This window comes from Rhinopithecus roxellana, chromosome 21, assembly GCF_007565055.1.
Source record: "Rhinopithecus roxellana isolate Shanxi Qingling chromosome 21, ASM756505v1, whole genome shotgun sequence".
NCBI lineage: Eukaryota > Metazoa > Chordata > Mammalia > Primates > Cercopithecidae > Rhinopithecus > Rhinopithecus roxellana.
The window spans coordinates 23,527,256-23,543,706 of record NC_044569.1 but is presented as its reverse complement, the minus strand read 5'-3'; the positions used below and the strand labels follow the sequence as shown (position 1 = coordinate 23,543,706).

General features: G+C 43.8%; 1 protein-coding gene across 2 annotated transcripts in view; it reads right to left on the bottom strand.

Moving 5' to 3' along the window:
- SERPINB8 (serpin family B member 8) overlaps positions 1-16,451 on the bottom strand; it is a 54,903-nt gene that overhangs the window by 15,156 nt on the left and 23,296 nt on the right. Inside the window, exon 7 of one of the 2 annotated variants that reach the window (XM_030925806.1) lies at positions 1,044-1,888. The exons of the other annotated variant lie outside the window; for it this stretch is intronic. Coding sequence (XP_030781666.1) covers positions 1,829-1,888 — 60 coding nt within the window. The 3' untranslated portion in view covers positions 1,044-1,828. Of the gene's footprint in view, positions 1-1,043; positions 1,889-16,451 lie in introns of those variants that run through there. 2 annotated transcript variants of the gene reach the window in all.

Here is a 16,451-nt window from a genome sequence, read left to right as displayed (position 1 = left end):
TGTATTTTTTAGTAGAGACGGGGTTTCACGGTGTTAGCCAGGATAGTCTTGATCTCCTGACCTCGTGATCCACCCGTCTCGGCCTCCCAAAGTGCTGGGATTACAGGCTTGAGCCACCGCGCCCAGCCTGGTTTGCATTTTTGAGGTTGGCAGTTGGCAATCAGAGGTCCAGCATGTCTGGGTTCTGGAGAGGACCCTCTAACTGGGATGTGGACAGCTGCCATCTCTGTGTCCTCACATGGCATCTCCTCGGTGTGTTAGTCTCTCTTCTTTTAAGGGCATTAATCTCATCATGGTGGGTCCTATTCTCAAGACCTCATACAATTCAAATTACCTCCCAAGGGCCCCATCTCTGAATAACATCAAATTGGGGTTTAGAGTTTCAACATACGAATTTGAAACAAAAACATTCAAGCCATAACACTTGGCCAGAGAATATACCTACGTACTAAGGCAGCCTTAACTTTCCCTCAGTTTGACTATACTTTAAATACGTCTCTTCTTGCCTCTAGGCACCTGATCTTCCTCTTACCCCAGTCCTTATGGAATCCAGATGACCTAACCACATGGCCATTTTATCAGAGCACTGACTTTAGAAAACTTGTCATTGTGAATGATTTCTCTGTTCCTTGGACATGTAAATCTTTTTAAAAGCCTCCTGACAATTTTTCAATGCAGGACTCTTTCCTAAGGACCTGGGAGCTGTTTCAAAAATCACAAGGAAGACAGCGTCTTACTTCCCTGTTTCTGTGGGAGGGTGGGAGACTAATATCAGTGGGCACCTTGCTTGGAGTTGTAAAACTACCTTCTGCCAGGAAGATGTGAGAAAACTTACTTTTCCTTTAGGTAAGGCCAAATAGCAAACCCACATGTCCTAATATCCACCCCACTTCTCGAAAACTCTCCAGTCCTTTGTTTTAGTGAAGTTGAGCACAGACTATGTTCTGGTCTCTCTCCCCTACATTAATAGCATTAAATAAACACTTCCTTATAGGCTGTCTTAGTCTGTTCAGGCTGCTAAACAAAAGACCATAAATTTGGTAGCTTATAAACAACATAAATTTTTTTCTTACAGTTTTAGAGGCTGGGAAGTCCAAGATCAAAGTGCCATTAAATTTGATGTCTGGTGAGGGCTTGTTCTCTGCTTCATAGATGGCACCTTCTCACTGCATACTCCCATGGCAGAGGGGCAAGGTAGTTCTCTGGGGCCTCTTTTATGAGGACATCAATCCCATTTATGAGGGCTTGTTCCTCAGGACCTAATCACCTCCCGAAGGTTCCACCTCTTAATACTGACACATTGGACTTTGGGTTTCAATATATACATTTTGGTGGAAGACAGCATTCAGACTATAGGATATGCTTAACTTTGTTTAGTGCAATGTTTGCTTCAACACTATTAGGCTTTTGTAGATATTGCCAATTTCTAAGTGTCTGTACTAATTTATTCCCAACAAAAATGTAGGAGAATTCCAGTTGTTCTACATCATTGCCCACTCTTGATGTTGTCAGTAGTTTTAATTTTCCCTACTTTGATATACTTGTGGTGGTATTTCACTGTGCATTTCATATGCATGTCTTGATAACTACCATAATCAAATCTTTTTTTTATTTCCTTCTTGGACATTTGAATGTCTTTTTTTGTATTTATTCAGGTCTTTTGAGGGACCCAAAGAAACTCGCAGGTTGCAATTAGTTATCACACATCCTCCTGTGGCACCTCCGCAGTGCTTGTCTTTTATGACATTGCCTCTTTTGGAGAGTTTCAGTCAATTATTTGGTAGAATATCCCTCAATTCAATGCTGTCTTATGTTTCTGCACTTACATTCAGGTGCTGAGAATGTTGGCAAGAATGTCACAGAAGAAGCTAGTGCTTCTCAGTGTATCCTGTTAGGAGGCACAAGATGAGAGTTTGTTACATTCTTGGAGATAATGACACTAAACAACAGAAGGATTCCTTAAAAGTTTCTGTAGAGAAAAATGTTCAATGTGGCACCATTGCCAAATAAAATGAACATAAATAAATAAGTGAAGTAAAAATAAATAAAAATCAGCAAGCTTTCAAATTTCCAAATACTCTGAAATATAAAAATATAATTTTTATTTAAAATAATATATATCTCTCTCTCTTAAAAGTGATCTTATCATAATCTTTTAAATGTTAAAATGTCACAGTTTATAAATAGGTATATGCCAAACCATGAATAACCACAGATTAGTAAGTGAATTTTAGAAGTAGTTAATTTGGAAATAATTCAAAATACAGTTATTGTAATTATTTGATTGCCATAAATTTCTCAAGTTCTCTAGGGCTTTTTTCCTATTCTCTATACTGCTTTTATTTTCTATCAATTCAACTTACCGAGAGGAATTTTTAAGGCTTTTCTTTTTTCAACAAGCCTGTTAGCCGTTCTAAGCAAATACTGAGTGCCAGGTTTTTTAATTTAATGACAAGTGACTGGAAACTCTGGTCAATGTCTTCCTCTGTATTTAAGAAAATTATCTCTTGAGAAAAATACTTTAAAATTACTAGTATTGTCTTTTGGTCTCCAAGAAGATATAGGTAAAATAGTTTTCTCAAATACTCCATAACATTTTTCCTTTAAAAAGAGATTATTTTATTTTAAACAAGAAATCAATGCACACTAGGAAAGCAATACCATGTCAGAGTGAGAGAGTGAGTCCTATCCTCCAGAGGCCAGATAGAATATAATTTTAAAATGTGCAATGGTTAATTTTATGTATCAACTTTTCCGGGCCACAGGGTGCCCAGACATTTGAAACATCATTATGCTAGGTATGCCTGTGAGGGTATTTCTGGGTGAGATTGACATTTTGAATTGGTACACCAAATAAAGCTGACTGCCCTCCTTAATGTGGTTGGCCCTCCTCCAGTCAACCAAAGGCCTGCGTACAACAAAATGTCTGAGTAAGAGGGAATTTCACCTGTCTGACACTGGAATTGGAGCATCAGTCTCCTCCTGCCCTCTGACTGGAACTTACACCACCAGTTCTCCAGGTTCTCAGGCCTTCAGATTCAGGCTGAAACTATTCCACCAGCTTTCTTCAATCTCCAGTTTGCTTACTGCAGATCTTAGCACTTCTCAGTTTCCATAATTGCATGAGCCAATTTCTTATAACACACACACACACACACACACACACACACACACACACACACACACAGAGCTGTCCCTCAGTATCCATTGGGGATTGGTTCTAGGACCTCCCACAGATACTAGTATCCACTGGTGCTCAAGTATCTGGTATAAAATGGCACGGAATTTGCACATAATCTATGCCTTTACTTCAACATCTCTGCCTCAGTGGCTTCTCCAGTCCCTACCCTGGAGACGGTCCCCACTTCACTCCTTCCCACCTGCACTTCCTCAGCCTAACCCATCAATCACTGCAATGTCATTACTCCTGTGATTGGCAGCTACCTAACCAGGCAAACTCTCTGAAGTCAGTCCCTGTGGCCCCACCTCAGCATCAGGAACAGTGCTGGGGAAAAAGGGGCTCGACAACGTGGAACTGAATAAAAGAATTAGGAGGGACAAGAAGTGCTTGCACATAGACGTGGATTTGGAGTGCTGGTTTTAGCAGGACCTTTTCTGAGAAAAGAGATGCCAGGTGTCAGCAGGCAGGTGTCTGAGAAGAGAGTGCAAGGAGAGGAGGTGGAAATGCGGGCAGACGGACAAGAACACAGGACTCCAGAGCATTGGGGGCTGAGCGTGCCGCGGGCTTCCATTCGGTCCTGCAGACACCCACAGACCTTATTATCCCGGCCCCGCCGGCGTGGGGACATTCTGCCTTCCTTCTCAAAGGGCACAACCGCAGGCGGCGGCCACCTCAGGCGGCGGCGGGGCACGGGTTGGTGCCGAGGGTGGACCCGGGGTCGGGGTGAGTCCCTGCCTCCTGGGAGATGCTAGGGCCGCGTAGGGGACCCGGGGCAGGGTCGGCTGACGCCCTTTCCCCAGCCCCCGCCCTCCCCGGCTTCTCCAGGGCCTCACCCCGCCGCGGGAAGAGCAGGTGACCGCGCGCGAGGGCCCCGCGGGGGACCCAGGGCTGGCTTGAGCGCGCTCGCCTCCTGCTCTTGCAAGGAGGACTCCAAAAAAAAAAATATTCTGAAAGGGAAAGTGTCTTGAAATTAACTGGAGGCCAAAACCCAGGGGAAGCTGGTGGTGCAAAGGACTCATCCACGCCTTGGGCTGTTAGACGAGATTTTGGAGGTGAGGCAAGAGAAGCTGGGACCCTGGGCTTTTCTGTTTCAAGCACGCAAAGGGAGGGTGACCGATTCCCATTTCAGAGTAGAGAGGAACCTTGGGTCTTTATCTCTTACATGTATCAGGGACTCACCTGAAAAGAAAATGACGTGTGCCACAAGTAATTAGTAGCAGTCCTGACCCCATATACAGAGCCAGGCGTCCTTACTCCTGACACCTGAGCTCTTTTCCACCACTGGCACTGGAGACGCGGGGCTGCGGTTTGAGCGGTTCTGTGCCTGTCCCTGGGCTGCACATGACAGAAACACGTGCAGACTGCCTGACTCAGACAACGGGTGGCTGGGGACATTGCTACGTCCTCTATCAGGGGGGTTCAGAAGCAAGGCGGGCTTCAGACTGACTCAGCAGCCCATGATGTCATCAGAGACTCACATTCTGCCATCATTCACTGCCCCAACTTCATCCTCAGGTTGGTCACAAGGGGCCTCGGCAACTGGAAGCATTTCACGTCCAGGCCAAGATGTCCAGAAGAAGAGAACAGAACAAATGACTTTCTGAAGTAGAAACGTTTCCCAGACCTGTCCCCCAGTAGATGCCCTTCAAAGTAGCCAAAACGAGTGCATTATCACTTGAGCCTGGATTAGGGTGAGACAAGCAGATGCCTAGGGTACAAAAGTTGAGAAAGCAGGGGTCCGGTGTGGTGGTTCATGCCTGTAACCCCAGCACTTTCGGAGGCTGAGGCAGGCGGATCACCTAAGGTCAGGGGTTCGAGACCACCCTGGCCAACGTGATGAAACTCTGTCTCTACTAAAAATACAAAAATTAGCCTAGTGTGGTGGTGGGCACCTGTACTCGCAGCTACTTGGGGGGCTGAGGTATGAGAATTGCTTGAACCTAGGAGGCAGAATTTGCAGTGAGCAGAGATCACTCCATTGCACTCCAGCCTGGGAAACAAGAGCAGAACTGTGTCTCAAAATAAATAAATAAATAAATAAATAAATAAATAAATAGAAAAGAAAAGAAAAAAGGGAAAGGAAAGGAAAATGGGAAGGGGAAAGGGAAATGGGAAGGTGAAGGGGAGAGGAAGGGGAAAGGGAAATGGGAAGGGGAAGGGGAGGGGAAGGGGAAAGGGAAGGGGAGGGGAGAGGAAGGGGAGGGGAGAGGAAGGGGAAGGGAGCAGAATCCTTAAATCGAATGCCTCCTTACAGTAGTGCCTTAGGTCCCCAGTCTCATTTTTTAAATGATAGTTTTATTGAGATATAATTCACATACTAAAAAGCACCCTTTTAATATGTGCAATGCAGTGATTTTTAGTATATTCAGAGTCGTGATGCTATCACCACAAATTCTAGAACATTATAAAAAAATTCACTTCCTTATACTCATTCTTGATTCCATTAAAAAACAGAAATTGTCAGACTGGTTAAAAGTAAGATCCAAATATATACTGTCTACAAGAAATTCACCTTGCATTCACAAAAATAGGTTAAAAGTAAATGAAGGTAAAATATACAACATACAATTCTGATCAAAAGAAAGCTGGGGTGACTATAATAATATCTAACAAAGTACATCTCAGAGTGAAGAATATTACTGGAAATGAAGAAGGTTATTTCATCATGATAAAGTGGGTCAAATCATCAAGAGTACATAGCAATCCCACATTTTTATTCCTCTCCTAATAAGAGAGATTCAAAATACATGAAGTAAAACCAAATGTAACTGTGAAGATAAAAAGTCCACAATTGTTAGAGAGAGTTGCCAGGTGTTGAGGTGGTCCACTAAGACAGTGAGCCAAATACGAGAGTAACAGCCAGGCTTTTATTCATTTGTGGTGGCAGGGGAGAGAGGGAGATTGCAGCTAGAGTCTGGGGGACGGGAAAGAGCTAATAATGGAAAAGTACTGAGTACTGAGACAGAGTGGAGAAAAGTATCTCCAGGCCCCCTAATAAGGAGGTCTTGGCAGTGTCCCAGCTGAGCCGCTGCCCCATAAGGAGGCCTCTGAATGGAGGGGACAGAGCTAGAAATACAGGTAGGCACAGGGCATGGCTGGCCCAGAGGGTCCTAAGCCTTTGACGGTGCCTCACTCCCGAGATCACAAAGCACTAGCTATGAAGTCTGGTGGGAGAAGGGCGGATCTCCCCCAAGAGTAGAATCTCTATAATTGCATATGGTTGGGCCTGAACGATCACATTTAGGATTTTGTCCTGAAGTTGTACTGCTCAACTTCACCTCTTAATTTTTCAGGATGCTTGAAAGAAACAAAGCCTACCCTATCATAGTCCTAAATAAATGGATTTTGTGGGACTATGACAATAGCCCAGTAATTAGTCTGAGCCAGCAATGGACCAGGTTCATAATTGAAATTTTTCCAAATAGGATGATGAGGACTTCTTGGAAGATTAAACATAGCCATGAATCCCCAACATTGCCAATCCAGGATAAGATGTTTCAAAGGTCAGCACAGTCTGCTTTAGAGAACTGGACTCTTCTACTTTGTCAGGTTCATTGATCCAGGTGCACCACGAGGTGTTGACAGTGGCACAGACTCTCCTTGGCTGGCCAGCAGGAAGTCCAGGGCTATGCAGCTGCTAAAATACTCAAACCAAAGAGCTGAGGCTGATCTGTTGTGTCTCCAGAACTAAGGTAGTGTTGTTAATGATTTTAGTGATGGTAAGAGATGGGTGCACAACATTTTCTCATTGAGGGACCCCAGCAGTGGAAAAAATCACCCAGTGCAAACACATGAGCAAAGAGGGTCAGCAATGTCCCTCATCCAGCAAACCCTCCAAGTAACAAGGGGGAGCTTGGTTCTGGAGTTCATGCCTTATTCAGCCCGATGCAACATGCTCCTTGGGAGGGGTTGTTTGGAATATTTCAAAATTTCTTATTAATGCCCCATTTGTGCAGATTACAATGCAATCAAAAAGGAAGGTAAAGGCCTGGTGTTTAGAAAAGAAATAATCCTCTAAAAGGGTATACACCAGTTTGGGAGTGTAAGAGTCATTGACTACCATGAGGTTCAACCCCCTAGAAGTCCTTCTTGGTAGGTGGTGGGCAGAGTCCCTAAGTGGAACTGAAGAGTCTGGACAAGGAGAGGAGAGGAGACAAGAGGAGAGGAGGGGACAGGAGGGGAGGGGAGGGGAGAGGAGGGAGGGGAAAGGGGAGGGTAAGGGAGGGGAGGGGAGAGGGTCACCACCATCAAGGCCAAAATAGCCCAGTAACAGACCCAGGCTCCTCTTCTCAGTTGCTCCCATGTGGAACAGCATTGAGTTGACAACTAGGAAGTCATTTCATTCCTACAGTACCAGGGTTTGCATATCAGGTAACACATTGGGTCCAGGTGTGTTAGGGCACCTGAAATGCCAGAAAGCTCCATAGTTGGAGAAATGTCCACTCGTGCTATTCAGTGGCGTGGCAGCCAAAGGTTTACCTATGGGGTCAAGCAATGAGTGGCATATCCAACTACTAGTCAAGTTCAGCATGATGGCAGCTGCCAGATTCAGGCCTACCAATGAATTTGGTAAGGCCAGAGTCACACAGACTACCCATGAGAGAGAGGAGAGAGGTTAGATCCCCACCACTTCTTGCCCCATACTGAGTTTGCAGGACCAAAGGTGCTCATGTCTTATCAGTTGGGGAGACTCCTCATTGACTGTGACATGGGCAGTCTGTCTCATGCCATGAGCAAGAGTAGTGCCCTTAATTCACTCCCTAGAATGATGAACCTAAATATTCTGGCTTGGTTTCTCCTGTGGTTCCATAAAAGTTTCTACTTGATATTTGGCATGTGTCCAATGGGGCTACACAGAGCAAAGCAGCAGGGCCACCTTAGGGAAAATGTTGAGACATTGAAGTGATGGTTATTATCTTTGAAGCCCTTGTAGGCAAAAATTCAGGCACTGCACCTGGGGAGTAAATGGAGAAGCAAGTTCATGCCACCCAGTCTGTGCTGTTTAGTAGCCTTCCTGATTTACCACTGATTTGGGTCTTCAGGAAGGGCTCAAAAAGGATGGAGGAAACTTGCATGATCCACCATGGAAACTGATTTGTCAATAATTTTAAAAGAGGGGTGGGCAACTGAGGGAAAGAGACAGACAGCCCAATCAATCATACAGCACAAATGAGAAGTACACTTAGAGAATTGCCACAGTGAGACCCCAAATTGCTCACCTGAGACATGTAGCCAGGCTGGGATTATATTGTCCATTTCCATTAGCCACTTCAACCTGATCTTTTCCTGTTAAAATATGCAATCGCTGCTGTGGCTTGTAGATGTTAAAGAGGATGGAGAACCCATCATGCCCCATGATTTGACCCATGTATAGTTTGGGCTGCAAATGTATCATTTGGGCCATTATTAGATACAATGTATTCAGGAAGCCAGAGAAAGAAACAAATATGGTTTTGGAGGGAATAAAGAGTGTTGCCTGAGTCAGTAAAATACATGGGGATGACTAGTCCAAATACAGAGAACTCATCAACTACATTTAGGATCCACCTGAACGCTCTGGATGGGATGAGGGGACTAGTGTGATCAACCTGCAAAGAACATCCTGGCCTTTTTACCTGAAGGATCTGTCCCTGAGCAGAATGTTTAGCCTTGGTCAGGGTCTGGCAGGTGGATTATCTCTTTCATGCTGTGTTGGCATCTTTTGAAGATAATAGTTCATGCATATAGATCCAGGCAAGGATGGCATCTTGATTCCCAGGGCCCTTCCTCTCATGGATCCAGGAGTCAATGAGTTGAATATCTGTTATCTCTGGGGCAGATGACAGATCATTCTCCCTGTTTAGCTGACAGGCATGGTCTGCTCATTGCCTTGGTTGGCTCATTGCCTTTGTCAACATAGGCAGCTCTCTGGTGAGCAACCACAAGGATAACAAAGAGCTTATTAGGAGTAGAATTGAATTTTATCCAAATGTCTCATCCCAAGAGAGGGATGTGTTTCATATGTCAGTACAAGTTTTGCCAGTAGCCCAATCAAATGTTCAGACCATTAACTACAGCCCATGAGTCAGTGAAAATATAGCAGGGCTCCTTTGTTGAGGGAGCCTGGGTAGCCAACCATACTTTATAAAGCTTTGCACATTTATGCTGAGCTTGCCAAGGGATAGATATATCTCAGGCTGGATAACAGGTGCACCTTATTCTAGCCTAGTAAATGTTAATCAAGAGACACCATCAATGAACCAGGCTTATGTGTGGCCCGGAAGGTCCTTGTATCTGAGCTCCCACTGGGCAAGTGAAGGCAGTGGCTCATTGGACGACATGCCTGGGAGGGGGGCGACACTCCTGAGTCCTTGACATGGAGTTGAAGGCCCCAGCTGGGCTGGGTTTTACCTGCTTCTGTATAGAACATTTTCATTCACTAGAGAATACTCCTAAGCCACCCCCACCTGGAGATTTGAGGCCTCTGCTCACTCATAACATGATTGGAATTTGGGATCATAAAACAATATCACAGCCATGGGTCATGTATTCATGCATATCTACATAGGCCCAATAACAGGACAATAATTGTTTCTCAAAGTGTATGTGCCTTTCCGCTGACTCCAGGATCTTGTAAGTTGAAAACCCCAACAAGTGTCTGAAGTATTTTTCTACTCTGAGCAACAGTAAAGGAACTGAAATGTTGTTGAGACCTGTAAATTGAATGGCAAATGTGGACCCATGGGGTCCAGGGGAAGGGTGCTTGGATGGCTGTGGTAGCCTGTTGAATGGGTACCATTCAAATATAGCAGCTTTTTCTAGTAACCTCTTAGTTGGGTCCCATCAAAATCCCCACAAGGGGAATGTGACAGTAACAGTAGATGAATAAGCCCACAAATCACTGGGCATCCTTTTTATTTGCTGGGGCAGAGACAGTCAGAAGCTTGGCAGTCATCTCCTCTAAATGAGATGTGGTGCCACTTGCCCAGATTACAACCAGGAACTTCACTTGGGGTCCCTGTGTGTTAATGGTGCAGTCGGGTTGCTGCTTGAGAGCCATCTGTCCTCAAGCACGCTGTCCTTATTTGGCAATGTCTTTGCTTGGGTTCACCAGGAGGATGTCATCAATAGAGTGCAAGGCTAGTGCTTCCTCCAGGCATGCAACTCTCCCCAGAGCATAACCTATTCATTGATGGCAGCTACATGGGGAATTTAGGTCGCTTTGTGGAAGGACATTAAAGGTGCATTGCAACCCATTCCACATAAAGGCAAGTTGATCCTGGACTTCTCCATGCGGCAGGATGCTGAAAAAGGCATTGATGATATCAACCGTCTCATACCAAGTTCCCTCCAGTAGCCTGTGTAAGAATCAAAATGTCAAGTACTGCCAATGCAAAGAATGGCACCACAGCCTTGAGCCACCTATAATAGACAGAGGGTCACAAGGTACCTGAGGCCATGTGCACAGGTCAGAGCTACTGTATGGAGGAACAGTTTCTCAGGAACTTTGCCTCAAGCTTAGCCATTGAAACCAGCCCAATTGTCCCATAGAACTAATATTTTTGGTTTCTTTTGAAAAAGCATATAAATTAACCCTCACAGTTTTAAAATTCAAGAAAATTACAGTCATCTGAGTTCCTTTCTCAGGAAGCCAACTATCAGTCCTTCCAGATAGTATCTGGCAGTTGAAACCCACCAGGTCTACACATCTGGACAATGAGAAACCCGACTCGTCACCCATCATGATGGCCTAAGCAACCACCTGCTTCCTGTTGACCAATTCCTCTTCCTCACCTCTCCCTAATTCCTGTTTCCCCACACATGGTTACATTTCTTCCCTGCTATACAAACCCCTAATTTTAGTTGGTCAGGGAGATGGATTTGAGACTGATCTCCCATCTCCTCAGCTGCAGCACCCAAATAAAGCCTTCATTCATCTTTGCAATACTCATTGTCTCATTGATTGGCTTCCTGTGCAGTGAACTAGATGGAATTACTGATGTTTTGGTGACATAATGACAGCAGTTTTTTTTCTCCCTAAAGCAGGTGGGGATACAATGTCCTGGGTGACAGTAGTTGGGTACATTCACAGCCTTTCCCATGTCCCACTAAGGTGACCCTAAGTGCAGCAATTTCCATCAGGGATTGAGAGTGAAGGCCAATGGGGGCACGTATAGACAACACATCTATACCAAGAACACATGCAGTCATGGGATCCGTAACATAAAGGCTTCTAGGGGCCCAAAGGTCCCTTCCCAGAGCCAGAGCAGGTGGTGGTGGTCTCAGACCCTAAGCCAGAGAACATTATCTGTTTTCCCCTCATCCTGGTGCCAGGGATTGTGGGGATCAGAGGCACCAGTGCACAGATGTTCAAAATGGCCAAGAAGGACATTTTTCCCCACCTTTTCACTGAACTCTGACATTGGCTAGGACTTCTAGTCATCCTTGGGGACAGAGGGACCTTGGTCTAACCCCTAGTCTGGATAATCTGTAAAAGTCTAGCCATCTGGGGAGAGGATGGTGAGGCTCTTCAGCTCACCTCGAGTCACTGGGAGGGACGACAACAAGCATAATGCTTGAATCAGTCATAGGGGCTATCACCATGCAAACCCTTGTCAGCTGCCTGCTGGGCCCCCTATGGTCTGGTATCTTGGTGGGGAACGCTTCAATCTCCTCCTCTAATTGAATAATCAGGCTCAGAGAGCTCTTTGGAAATGCCATTGCCTAGATAGTCCAGGAGAGGGCGCCTGATAGTCATCTTTGCCTCACTGCTTCTGCAATCATTGTTTTCTCGGAAGCAGCCACTTTTTCCATGCCTTAGGGATTTGTTAAAATCGCTGGATTATATCTGGGAGTGACTGAGCTGGCCTGAGGAGGTTTACTTGGGCTTGATAACTAACAGTAGTAGCATAAAAATCCCTGAAATCTGAGTCCAGTGAACAGTCTCATCCTCTGCCTCCCCCAACCCCTCATTGTAGACCCAGAGGGCCAGGAGGGTGACTTGCGGGGCTACTATAGCCTCTGTGAGGGGCGTCCAGATGTGTTTTTCAATGGCATGGGTCTTGTCACAGTGTACCAAACCTGCCAGATCTGTTGGACCACAAGCAGTACCTAGCTGAGGACCAATGATCTCCCTTGGAAACGAAAAGCTTCTGTAAACAACGCATTAGCACACTCTAAGGGTGCCCTGTGGGGTTCACTGGCACCTCCCAGAGACCCGGTGGCATGGTTGGCAAGTGCCCTTTGGTACCCTCAGACTCTTGCAAATGAACCACCAGCACCTCTAGGCATGCCCTTGAAGGACTTTCAGGCTTTTTGTTTTTCCAAAAAGGCATTGTGCTTAATGGACCACTCAGCTCCTTTGTCAAATTGAGAGAGAGAGAGAGAGAAAGAGAGACGGGAGGGACAGGAGGGATGGGAGGGGAGGGAAGGACTAGAAGTGGGAAAGTACTGAGTGCTGAGCTTGAGTGCAAGAAAGTGTCTTCAAGGATCCTGGTAAGAAAGTCTCTTCAGAGGCTTCTGAACAGAAGGTCTCTGCTCCCCTTATAAGGAGAGCTCTGAGTGGAGCTGTCTGAGCTCGGAATGTAGAGATGCATAAAAGTATGGCCTGACTCCAGGGCCTGAGTCCTTGACTGCAGCTCCCACCAGACACTGTAATGCCCTGGCTGTGCACCAAATCTGTGAGAAGGGCAGCTTTCCCCCATCTCCCCCATGAAGGCTGCCTGGTAGTTGCCTATGGTCAGGCCTATGGGATCACACTTGGATTTTGACCTAGAGCTGGACCTCTCAACAATTATAGTTGGACATGTCAACACTCATCTCTCAACAATTGCTAGAACAGGTAGACACAACATCAGTAATTACGTAGAAGACCTGAACAACACTAGCAATCAACTTCACGGAATTCATATTTACAGAACATTACACCCCAAAACAGCAGAATATATATTCTTTTCAAGTGATCATGGGACATTTCCTGAGATAGCTCATATTTAGGGGCATGAAATAAATCTCAATATTTTAAAAGAATGCAAGTCATTAAAAATATGTTATCTGACTATGGTGAGATTCAATTGGAAGTCAATAACATAAAGATCTTTGGAAATCATCAAAATTGGAAACTAAAAATTACACACTTTCAAATAATTCATGAGTCAAAAAAGAAATCAAAAGGAAAATTAGAATGTATTTTGTTTTTTTTTTTTTTTTTTTTTTTTTTTTTTTTTTTTTTTTTTTTTTTTTTTTTTTTTGAGACGGAGTCTCGCTCTATCGCCCAGGCTGGAGTGCAGTGGCCGGATCTCAGCTCACTGCAAGCTCCGCCTCCCGGGTTTACGCCATTCTCCTGCCTCAGCCTCCCGAGTAGCTGGGACTACAGGCGCCCGCCACCTCGCCCAGCTAGTTTTTTGTATTTTTTTAGTAGAGACGGGGTTTCACGGTGTTAGCCAGGATGGTCTCGATCTCCTGACCTCATGATCCACCCGTCTCGGCCTCCCAAAGTGCTGTAGAATGTATTTTGAACCGAATAAAAACGCAAAGAATATTAAAATTTATTGATGCCACTAAATCAATACTTAGAGAAATTTTTATGGTGGTAAACACCTATATTAAAAACCAAGAAAAGCTTCAAATCAATTACTTCAGCTTCACCTTAAAAAAAATCTTTAAAAATACCCAAAATGTAGAGAGCTGGCAAAGGGATCATGACCAACTCAGCATTCCACTGGAAGCTATATGATCAAACAGCAAACTGTTTATCATGAATGCAGGATGTGGGCAAACTCACACTGCATGTGCCACCAAAAGATTTGCTGAGGGCCATCACTCCCTGGCACCTGGCTCCTTGAAGTTATCTACTGGGAAATCTAGCGCCTATTGTTCAAAGAATGCAGTCTTGCAAGCCTGCTGTGAACCAAATGGCAGACCAACAATTACCCAACAATCACCCCTCCTTTTCTTGCTATCTCTTTTACCTAATAAATATGGAAGACTGCAAAAGCTCGGGGCCCTTACCCACTAGAGGCAAGGTGCCCCCTGACCCCTTCTTGCAAATATACTCTTTTGTCTTTGTCTTTTATTCCCGTCCTCTTTTGTTCAGTACACTAGGGATCATGGCTGGTTACACCAAAAACTGAAAAAAATAAATGAAAAGTAATGAGAAAAAAGAAATAATAAAGATCAAAGCAGAAATCAATGTTGTGGAAAGAAAAACAATAGTGAAAATCAATGAAACCATAAGCTGGTTTTGAGAAAGAGCAATAAAATTTATCAACATCTAGTCATACTGATCAGAAAAGAAAAAAAAGGCACAAGCTACTAATCTCAGAAATGAGAGCAATGGTATCACTACAGATTTTATAGTTATTAAAAGAAAAATAAGAGGCTGTTATAAACAACTTTACACCACTAAATTTGATGACTAGGAAATGAACAAATTCCTTGAAAGACACAAGCTACCAAAGCTAACTCAAAAAGAAATATGTAATTTGAATTGTTCACTACCTATTAATGAAATTACAGTTGTAGTATAAAGCCACTCCAGTCTCGGATGGCTTCACCAAACATTAAAGGAAGAAATAATACCAATTGTACAACATCTGTTCCAGAAAATTGCAAAGGTAGGTATGTTTCTCAACTCATTCTTTGAGACCAGAATTATCTAAAACCAAAATGAGACAAAGGTATTACAAAATAGGAAGAATACAGACCAATGTCTCTCATGAATGGAGATGAGCCATTCTAAAACTATTTTAACAAATTGCATCCAATACTAGACAAAACAGGAAATACATCATGACCAAGTGGAGTTTATCCCAGTAACACAAGATTGTTTCAACATTCAAAAATTAATCCCAATATTAACAAAACCATATGATCATCTAAAAGATATAAAAAAGCACTTGACAGAATCCAACATCTATTCCTGATATAAACACAACAAACTAGGAATAAAAGAAACCTTCTTCACCTGTTAAAGGACACCTATGAAAAGCCTACAGCTAATATCACATTTAAAGATGGGAGCCTTCGTGCTTTCGCCTAAGATCAGGAACCAGACAAGGACGTCTGTTTTCACTACTTCTAACCAAGTCAGTGCAATAAGGCAAGGAAAAAAAAAAGCTATCCAAACGGGAAAGAAAGAAAATTTGTCTTTATTAGCAGACATGGAACTAGAAACACAGCTACTAGAACAAGTGATTTTAGCAAGTTTGCAAGATACAAGGCTGAGATACAAAAAAACAAACAAACAAAAAAAAAAAACCCTGCATTATATTTCCATATGCTAGCAATAATTAATCAGAAATTGAAATTAAAAAGCAACACAACTTATAATAGCACAAAATAGGATATACTTAAGGATAAATCTGACAAAATTTATGCCAGACGTGTATACCAAAAACTACAAAAGTATGCTGAGATTAACTAATAAAAACCTAAAAGAAATGAGAAACTTGCCTTGCTCATGGGTTGGAAGACTCAATATTGCTAACATGTCTATTCTCTCCAAACTGATGTTTAGAAATCACACAATCCTAATCTAAGCCTAATTGCAGTAGGCTTTGTACAAGTCAACAAGCAAATTATAAAATTCACAGGGAAAGATGGAGGACTGAAAGCAGATAAAACAACGTTGAAAAATAAAGTTGGAAAACATGTCACTTAAGTGTTTTCAATTTTTTTTTTTTTTTTTTTTGAGACGGAGTCTTGCTCTGCCGCCCAGGCTGGAGTGCAGTGGCCGGATCTCAGCTCACTGCAAGCTCCGCCTCCCGGGTTCACGCCATTCTCCTGTCTCAGCCTCCCGAGTAGCTGGGACTACAGGCGCCCGCCACCTCGCCCGGCTAGTTTTTTGTATTTTTTAGTAGAGACGGGGTTTCACCGTGTTAGCCAGGATGGTCTCGATCTCCTGACCTCGTGATCCGCCCGTCTCGGCCTCCCAAAGTGCTGGGATTACAGGCTTGAGCCACCGCGCCTGGCCGTGTTTTCAAATTTTATTATTAAGCTACAGTAATTCAGACAATGTGGAACTGACATCAAGATAGATGGGCAGATCAATGGAATCCAATAGAATCCAGAAATAGAACCACACATCCATGATCAGCTGATTTTTGACAAAGATGCAAAGGCAATTCAGTGGAAAATGGATAGCTTTTTCATCATATGCAAAACATGAACTCAAAATTGATCATAGGCCAAAAAGGAAAATCAAATCCTATAACACTTCTAGAAGAAACATAGGAGATCCTTGTGACCTTGGGTTAGGCAAAGCATTCCTTCAATATGACAACAAAAGCAT